The sequence below is a fragment of the Ostrinia nubilalis genome, chromosome 20 (genome assembly GCF_963855985.1).
Source record: "Ostrinia nubilalis chromosome 20, ilOstNubi1.1, whole genome shotgun sequence".
NCBI lineage: Eukaryota > Metazoa > Arthropoda > Insecta > Lepidoptera > Crambidae > Ostrinia > Ostrinia nubilalis.
The window spans coordinates 9,355,974-9,376,846 of NC_087107.1; the positions used below are offsets into that span (position 1 = coordinate 9,355,974).

General features: G+C 35.8%; 1 protein-coding gene across 1 annotated transcript; it reads left to right on the forward strand.

Annotated features, from left to right (window-relative positions):
• Window positions 1-1,077: 1,077 nt before the first annotated feature.
• LOC135081608 (collagen alpha-1(IV) chain-like) lies at window positions 1,078-16,570 on the forward strand. The gene is made up of 3 exons (XM_063976354.1): window positions 1,078-1,151; window positions 5,412-5,471; window positions 14,492-16,570. The coding sequence occupies exons 2-3, from the start codon at window positions 5,447-5,449 to the stop codon at window positions 16,153-16,155; spliced, it is 1,689 nt and encodes a 562-aa protein (XP_063832424.1). The 5' UTR covers window positions 1,078-1,151; window positions 5,412-5,446; the 3' UTR covers window positions 16,156-16,570.
• Window positions 16,571-20,873: the final 4,303 nt, after the last annotated feature.

The following is a 20,873-nucleotide window of genomic DNA, read 5'->3' on the forward strand; positions in this document are numbered from 1 at the left end:
CGCTCAACACTAACGCCCGTATTCACAAACATTACTATGAGGTCTCACAGTGAGTGTGGACGCACAGGGTGACACGTGATCCAATCACAGAGCTCTATTCAACGCTGTGCATTCGATTTGCTGCTTTACTTAAGCAAGTATCATTTGTGAATACGGGCGTAAGGCTGGGTTGCTTGCACCATCTTACTTTAACTTTGACAAACGTCAAAAAGTCAAACACCATACAAAAACACCGGTTATCGTTATAGTTACGGTCAAAGTTTGGTGGTGCAACTCAGCCTAACAATGAATGAAACAAATGAATGTTTTTGATAAGTCATCATCATTATCATTTCAGCCATAGGACGTCCACTGCTGAACATAGGCCTACCCCAATGATTTCCATGTTGATCTATTGGTAGCGGGCGCGGCCTGAGTCCAGCGCCTTCCTGCTACCTTTATATGATGTTTGATAAACGAGTACGAGCTTCGCCTAATTTGATACCAGCCGATGCATTGTAAATATAGTCATATATCCTCTATCCTCACAAACATTCATATTTAATACTTGTAATATCAGTACGATAGGATAGAAAGTATTTATATATTAAGGCCGTTTGGTGTAGTGGTTCGAAACGGACTACTATTCCGGAGGTTGCGGGTTCGATTCCCGCACAGTACAAACATTTGTGTGCATGAACATATTTTTTTGTATTGGACTGGGTGTTTTCTATGTATATTAAGTATGTATTTACAAAAAAAGTATTTAAGCATGTTTATATCCGTTGTCTAGTACCCATAGTACAAGCTTTGCTTAGTTTGGGACTAGAAGCGCAGAGTAAAATGTCCAAGGACATTTATAAAAAAAATACTATTACCTACTTCAAAAATCAGCCAAAAAAGGTCAATTTCATCCTGGGCCAAAATAAACTACTTACTTAAATAGCGCAATTTTGCACAGCACTTTAGGAACCTTCCCTTCATGTCCACAAAATTACAAAACTATACATCTCCAACCAGCACACACTATTGTTCCCATTCTAAAACCCAGCCTTGTAAAACCGCAGGCTTCGTGTCATCCCTTCAGCGTTGCCATGGCGACGGTCATATAAGCATGCGCCCGCGCCGCTTGCTCGCAGTCGCGCGGCACGTTAGCGCATTGTACGTACACGGTGAGTGCATTTTTTTGGATAATTTTGAAAATTTTTAGGCCAGTTTGTGTAAGTGTTGGAATAAGTTAGTGTTTTGAGTGAAATAGTGCTTGTTGTTCGGATTTTGTTTAGATTTTTGTTTGGTATTTTATTAAATTTGTTTTAAATTAATTGTTTTCTACTAGGTAAAGGATATTTTGGAAAAATAAACAAAATTTTTGCGGTCAATAAATTGAAATTTAAAATTTTCTGACGAACGCTAATTTAGCTACTTGAAACAAAGTAAATTAACGTAATATGAATTTGTTTCAGTATGTTAATTTATCGGTATATTTTTATATGTAATTTTAGTTCATAATTCAATTTGGATATAGTTTTAAGACAGATTAAACTGATATGAACTCGCGCTCGTACAAAAGACATAAACGCGTCAGTACGCAGCAGTTTTCCGCCCGCCCATCATTTTGATGTTACACATTATTCAATTTTATTTAAATAGTAACTGAATTATCAATTATGAATCATATTTCTGCCTAATAAACCAAAAAAATGTAAAGGAAGAATAAGGGCCAATAGCTTTGAATAGATAAAATACGTATAGTCTTACTTAACCAATTTGTAAAGTGGAAAAAATGTGTCGTGCTTATTTTGGCTTCAAATCATATTCAAAAAGATCTTTTTAATAAGAAGAAAATGCCTTGCATTTTCTTACAGCGTCAATGCAGATTTTTTAGCTACTATATTAGTTGTAGATGTATCAGTGGATTATTAATCCAACAGGATTTTATAACTAAGTGCCTGCCTCGCCGATACAGAAAAACAGTTTCCGATTCTTTAATCCGACACAATGCAGATTATAGTAGTTTTCTCATGTAGAGTGTTTTTGTCGGCGACAATGCGTTTTCTTGCCCAGAACAATCGTCATTGATTGGCATTCTTTGGTGTCTCAAGTTATTGGAGTTCACACAACCGATATGCAAAGTGGACTTTAAATTGAGGGAATAATTATTGGTAGAGAATGGCTAGATAGAGAAAATTAGGTTATATGAATAACGAGAGTGCTATTTCGAACGATTAAAATATTTGACGCATAAAAATATGTTTCCAGCAAAAATTTTACAGAAGATGTTTTTTATATTTAGCCTAAATATTCACCATCTGTACCTTTCTAACCTAAATTATTTAGTGTAAAGAATTGAAGGTTCTCTATAGTTTCAATATTACTAACTAAAATCTTCTTTGATTTTAGACTGTCGCGTTCCATTTCAATTAAAATAGAGAAACACGGGTCTCAATGCGACATTTTACAGGAGTTACATATGTACTCACGGCTTGACGTTTCGGCTGCTATAATAATCATATAATTTATTTAATCAAGTAACAAGACTCATCATTTGTATGCTATGCCGCAGCCGTGGTCACAAGCAAAATAAAAAATCTACAGTTAAAATATTCTATTTGTAAAATAACTTTTCAATCCTACTCGAAATGGTTGCTGAACATCTCATTTGTATTTAAAATATCAAAATGACCAGATTTCAAGATTTCCAATCATATCAACGGTTTGTAGGTACCTCTTTGCTTTAAAGATATTTCTCATTGTGTTTTCCTAAAATAAAACAGTACTTAGCGGTCAAAAATGTTCCATAATCCACGCCAAAAATAAACAAAACACTACAATAAACCTGGGAATAAGTCGTCCAAATGATATCTCATTTGTTTCAACGTAACGCGCAATTGGGTCGAAATTGCAAAACAAAACTAACATCGTTTTTATCACCTCGCGATCCCAATCTCCTTTTAAGCTTTTAATAGTTTATGCAACAGATAAACTGCGTATAAGTTACAGTATTACTGAAACAATGGCGCTCTGCACGCATTCATTTCTCTCAACACTCGAGCTGGTAATCGGTGGGATTCATCTCTTGAGGGTATACATTATTTCCTTGTTAGTACACATCTGAGGAATCTGCTCAGTGAGACTTTGGATGACTTAATGAAATGATAGTAAGACATACATTTGCTTTTACGACAAGTGTCGTTTAGGATTAGTGTTACAGGTTACTGGCTTAATTAGAGCTTAAGTTAGTTGTGTATTGTGAGGATTGTTAGGTAAAGTTGTTTAAAATGTCTAAATTGTGACACTACAGGCATAGAAAGAAAACTACAATAAAGTTACAGTCAATTTATTTTACCAAAAATATTGTCTGTAATTAAAAAAAATATCTCTGTGTCACTTGTATCTTATAACTCCACAATTCAATATAAAAACAATTGAATAGTATTTCAGAGAGTTACTAACGTTATAAGTAGTAATTTTTAGGCATTATCATATTTCAAAGCCGGACATATTTTACTCAGTTTTTTAAATCCCACAGAAAAAATATTCGACCAATTCTTTAGGAGAATAATCAATTAATTAAAACATAGCTAACCTTTTGATGGCGTTAAAGCAATTATCTCGCTATTCGCCCCAATACGCGTAATGTCACTTCGAGACAATCGATCTATTGTTCAATAATTAGGTATTTAAACCTAATATGACTCTGATAAAATCCATTAGGGCGTATCTTGTCAACAAAAAGGTAATCTTGGTTGACATTTTCACTATGCTATTTGAAAATATTATATTTCGCGGTAGACATTGTTATTTACTATACTTAAATCTGGGAAGCTAAGGGCATTTTATTTCGATTGATAATGTAGATCCAGTACAATTTGGTCCAGGCACAAAGTGAATGCCTAGTGTCCAGGCACTCTCCTGTACCTAGGTCTGTTCGTGATAAAATTCCATAAAACCTTTGAGTATCTTAAAATATTAATACTCGTAACTACATTAATTAATCAATATAAACAATAATAGTCGGCCGTTTGGTGTAGTGGTTCAGAACGGACTACTATGCCGAGAGGTCCCGGGTTCGATTCCCGGCCGGGCAGAAATTGAAATGATGAATTTTAATTTCTGTGACGGGTCTGGGTGTGACTATGTATAATATGTATGTATTTAAAAAGAAAGTATATAAGTAGTATATCCGTTAAGCTTAGCACCCATAACACAAGCATTAAGTTGCTTACTTTGGAGCTAGCTGGCGCTGTGTGAAATTGTCCAAAGATTTATTTATTTATTTAATAGTTACCAGTTATTGTGAGAAAATTCTGCAGCTATTTGGTAATAAATTTATTTGAGTATTAAATACTAAAAGACAAAACGGAAGTCACACGCCATTAGTTTTGTTATTATCAAATTTTATTTCGCTCGTTGATTCGTTTCAGCCGAAAGACGTCCACTGCTGGACAAAGGCCTCCCCCAAGGATTTCCACAAAGAGCGGTCCTCCAAATTTTATTTATCCAGGAATAAATAGTTTAAAAATGTAATTTTTCAAAGTAAAACTAATTCGGACGATGTAAGTTTAACTGACTCAAATTACCTTTGTATCAATTTCAAAGCTACTAAGAAAAACGTGAATTAGCAGTTGATTGAAAACTAAATTGAAGTTTTAAGACTTAAATGTGTTGATCCAATTAACTGGACAGTGGACTGCTATAGCCGTCATAATAATTAAACTTCCATTGTGTCTGGGTTACTATCCGGGAAAGTGTTAAGAGGGATAGTCACCCAGAATTTCGACACTTCATCCCGGTTAACTAATACTCTACCAGATGCTGCAATAAGTACTAAAGTTAAACACAAGTTACTCATCCTCAGATAGTTTGGTCACGCTTTCTATGTAGAGCGACATTTGACGCCAGATGCAAATATCCGTCAGATGCACCGATCACCTTTCAACGTTGCAGCGTGGTGCATTAGTATTCGAAACATGTCTTTAGATCAGATGACAGACAGTTTGTGTAGGAATTACGCAAGGCTCCGTGAAAAGGGAAGTGACAAGTGACCCTTTTTCATGAAAGAACGTGGAGTTACGCTACATTTATGAAAGGATTCAACATTAGATTCAAGAATAACATGTAACTTATATGCAAGAATCTTAATAACTACAGATTTAACTGACATAATAAACAATTTCCTTTTTTATTGAAATTGACCTTCATAAACTTTAACAATGCTTTAATTTAATTGAGTTTTGCGTGTCATCATTATAGGGCTTATGTGACGACGTCGCGACGGGTGAAATCGTCACATGGGAACGGGACACGGGACATGGAGTAAAAAACATAAATGTCATATAAAAACTATAGCGACATCACTTTCAGAACTTTATTTTAGGGCAATTTATAGTTCTGTCTATAGTTAAACCTAATCTTAGATGTTTTGTTCACAGATTTAGTTTAAGCCGCAACCAGCAGCACCAACACCATGCTGCGTTTGTCAACGTTTTGCAGTAAGTAAAATTTATAGTAATATTGCCCATAGTTGGGCACAAGACAAATAGTTAATTAATATGCTTACCATTCTGAGTAAAAGATTAATTAATTAAATTATCAACGGGCCACTTATCTTTCGCCCAACTATGTTAGCTTTTGTAATTTAATAAAACATTTGATTAAGCACATTATGCAATAAAAGGTGGACTACCAAATCCTAAAAGAACATTCGTAATCAATTTCCTAAGCATCTGTAATTTATCTGAAATTAAATTTTAATAAATTCACGGGGAAACAAAAACAGCGTTTCATGCAATCACTAGACAATATTAGTAAATTTCAAACAATTTGTTTGTGAAATATACGCCATAATGCATGCTCTTTTTAATCCGATCGTCTAAATATGCACTTTACGCAAATATTATGTTAAAATATGCAAAACGGGGCGCTTAGTAAATACATTACATAGTAAATTAAGTTTTTATTGCATCGTAATACATTAAAACGGCAGTCAAAGGTGTCAGTGATGTGTCGTTACGTAAATTATAAGTTTAAAGTTAACTTAAATGTGACAGGTGTTAAGCACTTTAAAATTATTAAATGAATATCTTTTTAAGATTTATTAAATCAATTTGTATCATCCGTGTCTAAAAAGCTCTTAATTCAGCTTTTTTGAAGTCAACACTTTCAATTTACGATGGACTTGGAAAAACAACTGAAAACTGGCTGGAAATTATTCCAACTTATTTTTTTAATGTCACCTTTCTAAAGGTAACAAAACCATACATACAAATTGTACCAAAGGGTACCAATAAGTTCGTGAAACACAACTTGACCTGTTACGAGTATTATTCAAAATTGTTTTAAATGAGTACTTAGTATTCAAAGTTAGGGTTTATTATCAAGTGACATCATAATAATCATAGCTTTCAGATTCACTAATACAAAATATTTAGGCGTTGTTATTTAAGGTTAGGAATCTGAAATATTTATAGGTCTTTTACGAAAATATACGAATGTGACCAACAGAAATGGAAATAAGTACGTAAGATTCTATAAGACATGCCCAAGCAATTTTGAGCTTTGGTTTCGTAGAATAATGACGTATTATTAGTTCTAATGACACGACGTATTTTAAGCATCTCCGCAATTTAGATGTTCCGTACACAGGAATAAAATACTTAATGCCATAGCAATTTCTCAATATTTATACGAGGTATTTTTTTCCGTAGAGAATATTAATATTTACAGGCAAATTTTGATAATTGAAAAGGTTAGTATGAACAAGTCCCAAGAAGAGAGTTGAGTAGATTATTCATCGTCATCATTTCAGCCACAGGATGTCCACTGCTGAACACAGGCCTCCTCCAATGATTTCCTTGCTTCCTTGCCCGGTTGGTAGTGGCCTGCATCCAGCGCCTTCCTGTACCGTTATGAGGTCGTCGATTGATGAAGAAGATTATTAAATTAAATTGTAAAAAATATTTTTACGCAGATCCCTAAATTAGTAGAATTTAAAACGCTAAAGTAAACACGTAATACAAAGCTTAAACGTGTTATATAACTTTAATACCCCATTGGTTCATAATTCACAAGCAAGAGGTCACAAAATATGAGTAATGATTTGTTAAGATAGATTCAAACTGACAAGCGTATTACAGTCCACTGACATACTTGCTAGAGTTATTACTGTAATTTAATTTGTCCATATTCGTACAAATTAAATTAGTATTCGAAAGTGTTAATTTCATAGTAAGATGATGCTATGACATTTTGCAGAGTTCACTGACCAAATGATGATTTTAGATCGCTATCCTGATGAACTCTTGAGACCAAATTTAAAAAACAGCGATTAAAAAACCCGTTCAAAATCACACGAGCTAGGTATTTTCTCTTTCAAAGGGAAACAACCATTAATTATAAGTTTTGAGACAGAAAACAGTAACGTTTTATGTAAAATAAGCTTATAAACAATTAATTACAACACTAATAGACATAGTTAATTAAGATTAAAAGTTACATTAGTGTCAAACTTCATAACAAATCAAATGCTATATTTGTTGCTAATCCTTCCTCTCCTGAAAAATATGCAGTCCCAAAAATTTTCAGTGCACTTTTTTTCATCGATACACAACGAAAGACAGTCTTTCGCAACATTTTTGATATTGACCTGGAGTAAAATGATTTTGTGCGTGATCATCATCAGTGCCCAATCAATTAATTGCTTTTAAATACCACACAAAACTCATTGATCTCAGAAGTCGTGCACGACGTAGTTTTACTGACTTTTAGCCTAAAAGTATCGCATCTCTACTTGAAAAATGACCCCTGCTCTGTTTGGTTAAGGTTCACACGACCAACATTTAAACCTAAGGATGCTGTATACATCAAGATGTTGTAAGACACACGCAACATTTCTAATTGATCACGTTAAGCTGCGTACATTATCGTTAAAGCAACATTAGGGTACGCATGAGAGAATTTACAAAACGCCACACAATGAACTTGCGATGCTAATGTCTCTATAAAAGAACTTGACCTTCTGGCATGGGTGTCAGTATGTCACTTTGTGGTTCGGGTCAACTTTTCGTAGAGCTCAAGGTCATTTTATAATAGTATGTATTTTATACATTAACTTACGATTAGAAAATTAGTAGACAATAATTGTCCGTTTCCCGAGAAGCCTCTGAACTTGGAAGTGATAAAAAAGCTTCATGGTGGATCCCTGCTTGCTTATGTTTTGAATAAATCAGATGGTCCTTAAGAAGAAATGCCTTTTAATTATTTTCTTGTATAATTCACACATTTTTAATTTAGCAGTAATATAGCATCCTAATAGCATAATTTGCATTTCATTATAACTGTTGCCAGGGCCGAATCTTACGATTAATAAAGTTATACTTTAACGTTATTTTATCAAAGGCGGAACAACTAAGTAAGTAATATACTTTTAGATCCAGGGTTAATCACTGAAGTAGATCAAAACTAATCAACATTTTGTTTGAAAAGATTGAATTTATTCAACTAAGTATTTCATATTATAGACTTTATTTCATGAATTATTGCCGTTTTAACTAGACTCAATATCAAAACAATAAACTTAAACGTTAATTTTAAAACTGTCTGGAACTGTATTTTTCGGCTGAGTTGCACCACCTAACATTGACCGTAACTTTAATGATAACCGGTGTTTTTCGTATGGAATTTGACAGACTTTTGACGTTTGTCAAAGTTAAAGAAAGATGGTACAACCCAGGCTTAAGATTGTTGGATTCCAGGTAACATCTAAACATAGGTATTTGGCAATAGCATTGCTTACTTTGTCTCCCGAGTGCGTGCCGGAGTGACTGACACCCTCGAATCAACTGATGGGAAGTGTGTCGCAACCTCCCGAGGGCCAGCAATCAGGAGGTGAACCTCTGACACGTCATTACACTTACACGGATAGCTTACTTATTTCGAGTTATTTCGAAGTGAGTGCCGTGTGAAATCTAGGCTGGGATGTTATCAAAGGGCATGCGTTGCTGTCACTTTTAGTTAGTTTCGACCTCTCATGTAGGTACGAGTAGATTCGTCTGATAGACACTTACTTTTTGAAAGTCAAAGCTAGTTTTAATTTCTCAAATATAACCCTCCTTCTGGCGCAGTCGGGTACAATGTTCATTCTCTAGTACGGGATTCTATCTGGGAAATACCTATCAGAACAAGGAATAGACCCCGAAATTTGAAAGGACTATAGTCCTTACCATCAACTATTTACTTGTTCCTACAACTTGAAATCGTGGTTACTAGGTATATTACACATAATAAGCTCTTAATCTGTATTGTGAAAATAAAAGCTCTTAAGATTAGTATGTGGTACTGGTAAAGCTCATAAAATACATTGATGTTAAGATTTCTATTGTTTGTTAGTCTAAAAAGATTTACGAGTAGCAGAAAAGTCAAAAGCTTTCCCGACGGCTTACTACTAGAATCTTTCTAATTATTGTACTTTTTTGCAGAAGATATGAAGCTTTTTCGGTATACTATTTACCTTAGCTATTTACCTTATATATTTACCTTAGCTATTTGAGAACGTTAGGTATCTATATAAAATGTACTTATTGTGGTACAATATCATAGCTCTATCTAGAGATAAAAGGAGCCAGTCACATTAAAACAAAAACCATAAAGATGGTTACCCACTGGAAGTAATCGCGTGTAATAACAATGCCGAATACAATGTTGAGCATTACATACAATAGTGCACAGCTCGGCTGACCTAAGAGCATTAGTTAATTAGCTAGCATTTATTTACAAGTACGTGTGCGAAGACCTTTAGCACATAATACATAATTATTAAAATAGGTACTAAGTAGTCCTCCTAGTGAGTACCCACCTTTATACCAACATCATAAATTCCTTACAAATAGCTTATTAAGCGCAAATTAATCATGTTGATAGCTTCGAAATTCCTGTTCTAATCTAACTCCATAATATCAAACGTTAAGACAACCATACGCCCATGGGCTAACTTGACATAATGCGTGATGAATATGCGTAAGGACATTGAATTGAAGTTTTGTAGCCCTGCAGCGTATTTACATAAACTGACTGACTGAATTACTTACTAAATTATATGACTTGTAAAACAAATGTAAACTTATTGATTTGAAAACTTTATTAATCTAAGTTTGAAAACTTAGTTTGAAAACAGTTGGCCGATTAAGTTCATGATAGCTTATAATACTTAAAGGGGCTTTTATCTTTCATACTAAAGAGCTTTTAAAACTTCATTCTTATTATGCCTGTGTGCATTAGGTATGATGTAGATAAAGTAAGTATTTTAAAACCCAATGCGGGACAACGATTGTCAGATTTTATTATAAGCTCACCGGCTGAGTGATGAAGGCCTTAAACAATTTTAAAGTATTATGACCATTACCTACTCAAGCTTAAACATTTTCTAACGGAGAGGAAATAAGTAATAACAAGAAATCAAAAGTGAATGATGAGGCTTAACTAGTTTCTTATATTATGGTCCTAACAGAGGAGGAAAATTCATCCTACGTGCTAAAATTAAAACTCAGAAGACGAACTATCATGTCTTTGAGAAACTCCATCACCCATCCCGTGGTAATAAAACTAATATCAATTGAGATGTCAGATTATTAACCTCACGAGTTCACATTGCAGTACGAGGCCAATTGCATCGTAATCGGAACTCAATTAACGATGTTTCGATTGTGCAGGCCTACGATTCGATTGATATTACAGTTCAGTCGGACTAGGATGCGCGCAGTGATAAAATCTTGTCGATGATATTAGACGACAAACGTATGGGCTTATCGCGTAAAATCGATAAAATGGCGCATCCTAGGCCTACAGGCCAGTTTTTTTAGCCATAGTTTTTTTAGAGATCTAAGGTAGAATCGAACTTTAGACTGTTTAGACCTTATAGCTCTAGCCAAATGGCGTGCGTGCCTTAGAGCTAAATGAAGAGGTCCTGTTTTAAAAATTTTGACATTTATTTACTTAATAATTTCCACAACAGGGCAAGTGCCCGTACCCGTAGCCCGGGCGCCCCGTACTTACCCGTATCATTGATACGGCAGATACCTACGTCACCAAATTGTTATCATTAGTATTGCTTCTACGGTAAATTCTTCACAAAAGGCAAAGAAAACAAGTTATTAAGGATGTTAGGAACTAATATCATTATCGTCTGAGGCAATAGGACAGTAGTTAGGCTGGAATTACCGGAATGACGCACTTTAAGCCTTCGGCGGTATCCATTGGCCACGAAAGGTGTTTTAGGGTTCATTTAGTTTAACTATTTTTACTATTGCTATCAATAAATACAATTTTAGCTAGCATAGCGACTTTCTTCCCTATTCGAATTTTAGGGTTCCTTTGTGAAATAATAAAAATCTCGTAGTGTCAGAGGTCAGGTAAAAAGATTTAGTAAAATAGGTATCTTTATTTTGTATGCTGGATGTAATACAGCGGAACAACTTTAAGCAGTCTTATCGATAGGAAGTGATCACTTCCAGACAACTCGCTCAACTCGGAGATATTAGAGAGGGGATTAAACAATACCTAAATAAAATTATGATTAAGTAAGTAGATGAAATAATTTAAGTAGGTACCTACCTACTTAAATAGTGGCGTTTGATTTCAATTTAAAAGTAAGTACTTATATTTTAAAGATTCAGAAATGCAACATACAAAATGGACCAGAAGAGCTTCCTTATTCTGATGTTCCATTTCGTGACGGGAGAACACGAAACCGAAGCGTAGGCGGTTAGAACGCAAGTTTGTGGTGAAGCGAAAATTGTGAAGCACTTCCCTAGTGAAGTACCTACTCGTACCTACCTGCCTAGCTGTCCTAACAACATTTAATTAAATTAATACATTACGACGAGAAAAAGTTTTTGATTTGGCGCTATAACTACCTACTGAAATTACCGAACTGCTTTTAAATATTAGTTACGTTTACTTACCTACTTGAATGGACGAGTCTGATTATTCTTATTGTTGTTCAGTGCCTTCAGTGCTTTAGACATAGTACCACAGATATGGATTAGAGTAGATACAGCAAGTTGATCGTCAAAGCGTGCCATTCCGATATGTCCAAATGGACATACATGGTCGAGTGATGTTCATGTAATCCGATTACAACAATCGGTTACGATGATTTTACGAGGACAGTAGTACGAACACGGTAGAAAGAAGAAATTATTTACGGATTGAGAATTGTAATTAACAGCACATGTAACAAATAACTAATTAATTAGAATAAAGTAGCAGTAGAAGAAGTATAAAGTAGCATTGTTTTTAATACATATCCTGCGATGTACTCTTAAGAGTTAAAACCATGGTCCATGTATGTGGTGCACTCATACCGAACCCAAGGAACCGTACTTAATCATAACAATAAGACACACACTGATCCATGTATTCATGCACTTGACAAATTTATGTCTTGAAACGCTGGTAGGGTAAAAAAAATAACGAGATTTGACGATTTGTAAGAATTAATTTATTTTAAAAAGGTAAATAAAGATGTTTTTGGTTTTATATTTAACAAATTGCGGCAATCACTAAAATTCGCTAAAATGACACTAATGACGTTTAAAAAGTGGCACGCTCGGCTTCATACAAATTTTTTCACATGCTGCATCTATCCATATCTGTGCATAGTACTCTCCGATCTGTGCTTCAGTGGACTCTAATTAACGATTCTTCAATAATTTCTCAGTTTGAAAAAAAACTAACGTTTTTACAGGGTTGCTATTTGCAGCAACAGATAAACTACCATTATTAAAAAAATAAGTAGGTTAAAAATAGGTAGGTACTAGCAGCCCATTTACCAAATACCATGGTGTGTTTTCTTTCAAATTACAATATTTTTTTATTTTTAATAGTTTAAACAAGTCTTTAATTCCAAAGTTTTATTTGACTAAAGCCCACGGTTGGGCCTGTCAGCCATTCTTTTTAGTCTCTAATAATTACTTGTGCTTTAGCATTGCTTGCCATACACGTCATACATCTATATATATAAAAGAAAGTCGTGTTAGTTACTCCACTTATAACTCAAGAACGGCTGAACCGATTTAGCTGAAAATTGTCAGGGAGGTAATTTAGAGCCAGGAGAAGGACATAGGATACTTTTTATTCCGTTCGAAATTTAAAAAAAAGTCTGCTTATTTATTGCCATTAAGGCGGAACAAAGTTCGCCGGGTCAGCTAGTTACCAATAAACGTTTCTTCAAACATCAATTATTACAAATCACGACTAGCTACTCAATGTAACTAGGCAATTACATAAACAATACAAGCAATTTTACGTTTCCATTAAAATAATGTAAGCAAGTAATTTAACATTTAACAACACCGTCATTAATATTAGCAACCACCTAATTGATTAGAAGATACATAATGCTAAATCATGTGCATTATTCCCATTGTGTAAGTAGGGTACATGAATATTATGTACCTATTTAGGTATTAAAACGACGATCAAGCTCGTTAATTAAGGCAAATTAATTCTTTAAAATCAACACAATGAATGGACGTGACCACCAACCTACTACCATAGTATAGGAGTTATTAATGAGTACTTTACTATAATAGAACATTATGAGTTTCAGATAAACTGTCTATTTTGTTTGGGGTATAAATGTCTCATAATTTACATCAGATCAGACAATGTGAACATTACAATGCACTATTTTAACACCAAATCACCTTTAAACCACAATGTTTTGTTCAAATTAAGACTGAATGGAGACAGATTACGCGGGAGCATACATTAAACATCACTCATTGGGAAACGTATTGCAACACAACTCTACAGGGACCTACGATTAGTCGTGAACAACTGAAAATTGTTGCAGTCACGGCAAAGTAACGATTGGGAAATATTTCAAATTCATGGTTGTAGAAAAACAAAATATTATCTTGAATATTTTGAAAATTTCACTGAAAGTTCTTGCACCAATTTAGTTTATCGGAATTAGATTAGTTAATATTTTATAAAAAAAAAATATCGTTTAGTTACGATTAAAGTCGCCAGAGGTCCAGGAAGGACCCGAGTAATGAGAGTTCTGCTTGCTAGCCACTAGGTATTATTTGTTAGCATGTTTTAGAACAATCGCCCAATTAATGATGAGCCTATCCTAAAGAGGTCGGTTACAACAATTTCCCTATTAGAGCGTCATTACGAAACGTGTCGGTGTTAAACGGTCCCACGCGATGTCATCTCAGGCTTCGTGGTGTGGGTCTATTGTGCCCCAGGGACCCACAAAAACGCTGCCGCGGAGAAAGGGTTTAAGATGGTTAATAGATTATACGGCATTGAATAACGCGAAATTGAAATAGGCTGGGAAATTGGATGCAGGAACTCACGATTGGCGCTTAAGCTATTTACAAAAGCGTTAGATTGAATTTAAATGTTCAATTAGAAAACATCATTATAATACGGATTTTGTTTTTTTTTTGTATTTTGCGAAAATCAGATATCAACTAATTTTTAACCATTTGTATTTCTTTTTCAGTGTTACTGGCTCTTGCAGTAGCGCAGAATGGGTATGAATACAACAAACCTGGCCAGCCATTTGGTTCAGGGACAACTCCAAACAGACCAGGATACTCAGGTGGCTCTAGTGGCTACCCTAGTTCACCTACTACCCCGTCATACCCTACTAGACCCCAGAATGACGAATATTCTGGATCTCCTGGATCCGCGTCGACACCTGGTTTTCCATCTGGCCCTACAGGATACCCATCCGGCCCCAATCAGGGCTATCCAGGATCTGACAATCAACGCCCACAAATGGGTTACCCCACTCAAGGATCTTCATACCCTGGACAAGGACCAAGTGGACCATCTGGTGGATATCCTGGATCTCAAAACTACCAAGGACAAGGCTATCCTGGTCAGTCTGGCTCAACACCAAGTGGACCTGGATCTGGATTTGGACCCAGTGGATTTCCTGGTGGATCCAATGCTGCTAACGGTGGATTCCCAGGTAGCCCGGGCAGTTCTGGATTTCCTGGTACTGGATTTGGACCTGGAGGTTCTGGCGGTCCTAGTGGGCCTTCTGGTCCTGGTTTTCCTGGTTCAGGACCTCAAGGCTTCGGGGGGTCTGATGATGATGGTACTTATGAAAACGGTGACTACTCAGCTATTCCCGGAACACCTGACGTGGATTATCCTATCCTAACAGAGATCCCTGAAACGTCGTTTAGATGTGATGCTCAACCATACCCTGGCTATTATGCTGATGTTGAAACTCGCTGTCAAGTGTTCCATGTCTGTGCCAATAACAGAACTTATGATTTTCTTTGCCCAAATGGAACTATTTTCTCACAAGAAGTTTTTGTCTGCGTCTGGTGGAACCAATTTGATTGCAACTCTGCCCCAGGCCTATTTGAATTGAACGCTAATCTATACGACTACTCCATAACTGGATCATCCCAAAGTGGTTTCCCTGGCTCGAATGACTACTCACAAGGATCTTATCCTGGACAATCGGGACAGCCTGGAAGTACAGGCCAGTATCCTGATAACACTGGATCTTACCCAGGTTCAGGACCACAAGGCCCATCTTCAGGTTATCCAGGAAGCCAAGGCTCTCCAGGATCATCAACTGGATATCCAGGATCAGGCTCTAATGCTCCATCCGGTGGTTACCCTGGAAGTCAAGGTTCATCAGGTGGATACCCAGGAAGTTCGGGACCTCAAGGTCCATCAGGTGGATATCCTGGTAGCTCAGGACCACAAGGTCCATCAACAGGCTACCCCGGTAGCCCCGGTTCGCAAACTCCATCAGGCCTATACCAAGGTAGCACAGGCCCCTCATCATCTTACCCCGGCAGTTCAGGACCCCAAGGACCATCTTCTGGTTACCCTGGAAGCTCTCGACCTCAAGGAACATCTTCGTATCCTGGAAATGCGGGATCACAAGGTTCAACACCATACCCAGGCAGCACTAGACCACAAGGCCCATCGTCGTCATACCCTGGGAGTCAAGGATCTCAAAACCAAGGTTATCCAGGATCACAGGGTAGCTCAAGCTATCCCGGTTCTGGTTCAGGAGGAAGTCAAGGTTACCCGTCAGGCAAACCAAGTGGCCCTAGCTTCCCGTCTGGAAGCGGTAGACCACAAGGTTCCAATGCACCGAAACCTAACAGAGAATACCTACCACCTAGAAATTAAATTACAGTCTCGTTGATGACTAGAAAAGACCAGTATTGAAAGACTTAGATTAATTTTATTGTTAAGGTATTTCCTGTAGGTTTAACGAGAAAAGATACTGTAGTAGCCAGTAAAATGTTACGTTAACAAACGAATTTGTTGGTGCTGTCATGTCTTAAACTAAACTTTGCCTATTTATTCAACTCATCTATTATTTTAAGTTCATAGTATTATTGTATGTTTTTACTTTCTGCTTTACTTAAAGTTAAGTTTTTATTTGTTACGATTAAAGAAGCCTAATGTGATTTTAAAGAAACTTTTAGTTACCAAATCTAGTGTTAAAAATAAGTTAGTACAAAGTTGTGAAATTAAATCAGCTAGATTTTTCTATAGAGATCAAAAGATTTATATTATATTATAGCCATACAATATATTTTTCTTTTCCTTGAAAATGTAAATAGTTGTGTAATTAAAATAAAATGTAACTCATTGTGCATAAAATGTGAATTTAATTTCTACCTGAGGAAGGCTGAGGAACCAATGAAATTCGAGCCTGTCGACTCCTTGATTTCAGTCCTGTAATAGACATTCTTCCCGAGATGTTATGCGCACTCTTTGCCAAACGAGTCAGATCGTTTATCTTCTGATATTCAACACATGACACCGGGATACAATTTCCTTCAATCACGACCTTTACAAGACCCGATTGAGTCGGCCTTTTAATAAGTTTCTGGTATTGTAAAAGGGCAACGAGCTTCTTCATACTAGGATACGCTAATCGATTATACGACAAATTCAAATAACATAGCACCATATTTCCAGTACAATGACTATATCCATCTCTCAGTACAGTATTAAGTGGTGAAAATGGATCAATAAACGGCCCTAATAGCTCATTTGCAAACAACTCTGCTCTAAGCAAGCCATCTTCACCAGATATTAATTTATCTTTCTTACTAATATCCTTTTTAAAGCCTTTGTTCTTCAAAGAGGTGACAGATGTTTTCTTTTTCTTCGTACCAGATTTGCGACTGAATTGACTGTATTCATCTGATTCCTTCGTTGCATCGCATTCTGCTAAGAATTTCATCAAAAATGATCTTTTGGCCTTTAAATATTCTAGCCTTCTTTTTCGTTTCTTCATAGTTTCATCGTATGTAAGGCGAAATTCTATTAGCGAGTCGAATATAAAGTCAGCACCGTCATCGCCTATGTGGTTATCCGCCAAATTTAAATACCGCAAGTGTCTATTAGTTCTTAGAGCTTGGCCTAAACATTTTGCTCCTTCATCTGTTATGTGGTTAGAAGATAGATTTAAAAGCAATAATGTTCTCTCCGCTGGACACAAATAGTGTAATCTACTAGCTATTTCTTTACACACTTCATCGTTTATTTTACACCTGCACAGTGAAAGATATTTGATGCGAGTTTCATTGTGGTCTAATAGATTAAAATAGTTGCCTTCAGGAACTGGAGATCCGTCAAGACAGACATCGGTAATTGCCGTCTTGGGGAGTATCTTTGAAAGTTCGTGTATAACAAGGGAATCAATGTTACATGCGTACAAGGTAATTTTTGTCAAATACTCGTATGATGGTGCCAGATAGCCTATTATTTGCATTAAAGATCTAGGCACAGGTCGTATTTTAGCTAAATATATTTCTGTTAAGTTGTTCACATTGTCGTAATAAGTGGTGATGAATATAGCGTCTTCATCGAAGGACATCTCTGAAGCACTAGTGGCAGTGGTCCTGTCGTCAGGTCTCATAAAGTCGCCTTGGAATGTGGCTGAATTGGGCAAAGGCGTAGTGACCGTAATTTTTTTATATTTCACTGATTCTTCTGGAGCTTTTAATTGTTTGTAAAAGTCATCTGCAAGAGAAAGAACACAGGTTGTATACCTACTTAATATTTTATCTAAGTGCCTACTGCATGCACAAGTCCTCTAATTACCGTGTTGGTAGTCTTTTTTCACAAAAATAGAAAACGGGCATGAGTACTTCTTGCACACCATTGGTAAGCATTCTTCAAAAGATGGTTGTTGGTCTTCCAAGATATCGCTCGACATATTTTTCAAAGATTTTGCTGATCGCACTGATTTGTTTGATCTTACTGATTTCATTGAATCCGCTTTTGTTGCTTTCATTGTAAAAAAATATAAATAATATTCGTAAAAAAATAAATAAAATCTAAATCCTACTAAAGTAAATAAACATATCAAAGGACAATCTTGGACTGACAAAGAAGAACATAGACAAAAAAGTATGATTGAAGTTTGATGTTTGTTGAAGTTTTCAAAAACTGGTGAAAAGGTTTTTAACGTTTACCTATAACTCTATTAAGTCCCACCCAAGCTTACACCCAAGTCCCAATCGAAAACTCGTGACTGTGAACGCCGTAAGGTGACTGTAGGGTAGGGTAAAATTATACTAAATGAAATACATTGTTGTTGTTGGATCCATTACAACAATAAGACTGCAATAAGAGCTACTGTGGACTGTGGTACGATAACGCGTTATCGCTATCTTGCTCTCCAGACATCTAACAATAATATAGAATGCAGTTTATTCGAACTTCTTTTAATAATTATTATAGTAAATCGAATATAACTCTCTGCTAAGGAATTGTTGAAGCGGCCCCTGCAATCTGCTTTCTTTGGTAAGTAAGTACATACCTACTACACTTAATACACCTAATAAAATGTTTTCTTTATCTGGGAGCTCCTTTCGCTATATTATGATTGATACGGAAATAGCACTAGGTATGCTCCTATGTTGTGTTTTGAGTAGGTAGAGCTACAAAACAGGTTGTTAGAGCGAACATTGAATTTCCTTTGAAGTCTGAATAGCAAATACTTAGGCACGTACAGTCCTATCAACTTAAGCTGAGAATTGCATTTGTGTGAGTGATCGCCAAAAGTACCGTTAGTAAAACACATACAAATAAAATTAATGTTTTATTAAAAGGAAGTCTATAAAACACTTGCTACCAATTGGGCCGATGTAACGACACTTGACACATCCTTTTAAATAAATAAATAAATAAAAACAGGTCCTCGCTCAGCATATGCCAAGGCACGAAGTACCTCGACGCTGATATTCTGCGAGCACCGTTTATAGAGAGGGCGTCCAGCCAGCCTTACAAAATACAACAAAAAGACAAACTTTATAAAATTACAAAATAAAAACAGACTAAAAACTTTTCATTCACACCTTTAAAATACGTATTCAATTTGCATAAAATTTCTTTCACTTGGCTGCTTAATGGATTTCGTACAGGAAATTCACTTACAGTAGGAGCCATTTCACTAATATTTGGAACACAATTACATAAAATTACACGTATCTGCTACCAGTACCGGGGTGAAGTAAAGTATGTGAGCGACAAGGAAGCGGTGCGTGGCGGACGCGCCGCGCTTCAGGCCGCTTGCTATAATAAACCATGCGCGGGACGCGCCGCGCTTCAAGCCGATTGCCACTCTAAACTATCGGTGTGCACTCACACAAATGCAATTCTCAGCTTAAGTTGAGAGGACTGTAATAGTGTTTTCATAGTGTATTAAGGTGAAGCTTTACTTAGATTCACAAAAAACATTAAACATTTATTATTTTCAACACAATTTTTTTTATTTACTCATAAACACAATTAATTAAACAGAAAAACTTCTTAAATGATAAGTAATGGACAAAACTTAAACAGTAATCAACAACTCGTATCTTAACAAATCTATTATGTAAGTACCTACAATATAAGTGGAAAAGAAAGTAACTTATAGAAATTCAATTAAAATTGACTTCATGTAACTTATAATATAAATTCTTCTTAAAAATAAAAATAAAGTATGCTTGAGTTGCGTGCTTAACTCGTAGACTTCACACACAAACCTCGAGGCAGTATTTAACTCAGTCAGAGCAACAAAAATGTTACATTACTTAATGCAATCCCGCTCTTTTTATTTTATTTATTGTAAAATGTTAAATTCTATGTCTGCTTATAAGTCCGCTAGGGCGTCTCTTTCCAGAACCTGAATGCTGAACTGGTACAGAATTCTGGGAAACGCCGGCCTTTTTCAAAAACATGTCTATGTGCGCCAGCTCTGGACATGCATTTGGCAAATAATTTCCCTCCAGAACAATTCTCATGAGCCCTGTATTAGGTGGTCGTTTTTCTAGCAGACATTGGTATTTTAAAACTTCAAGAACTCTTAGTAAAGACGGAAATTCTATATTATTGTATGCGACATTTAAAGAGCAAAGTTTGAGATTTCCAGTGGAATAATAGTAATTGTCCTTTTTTATGAGATTGTCATCTTCATAAGGATCGTCAAGATCACCAACAATTTCATGAGTCATTTTTTCAGCTATATTTGTTTGAGATAGCTGCTCAGTAACTTGAGGCGTTGATTTCTTAGCCTTTTTGAATTTAGTGTGCTTATTGGTCAAAGAAGACCGTTTATCGGAAAGCATACTGCACAATTCATCAGCTTTTTGCATGCGAGCTAATTCATCCAAGCAACGTTCGTATACTTCTTTTTTCTTAATGGTATACTCCATTTTTCTTCGTTTTTTATCACTTATCTCATCGCAAGTCAATGGGAACTCCTGCAAATGTCTTAGGAGGTATCCAAAACCAACATCACTGATTCTGTTTCCCAGTAAATTTAAATGAAGAAGATGGCGATTCTTTCTTAGGGTATCACCAAAATATTTCGCTCCTGTATCTGTTATTTTATTAGAGCT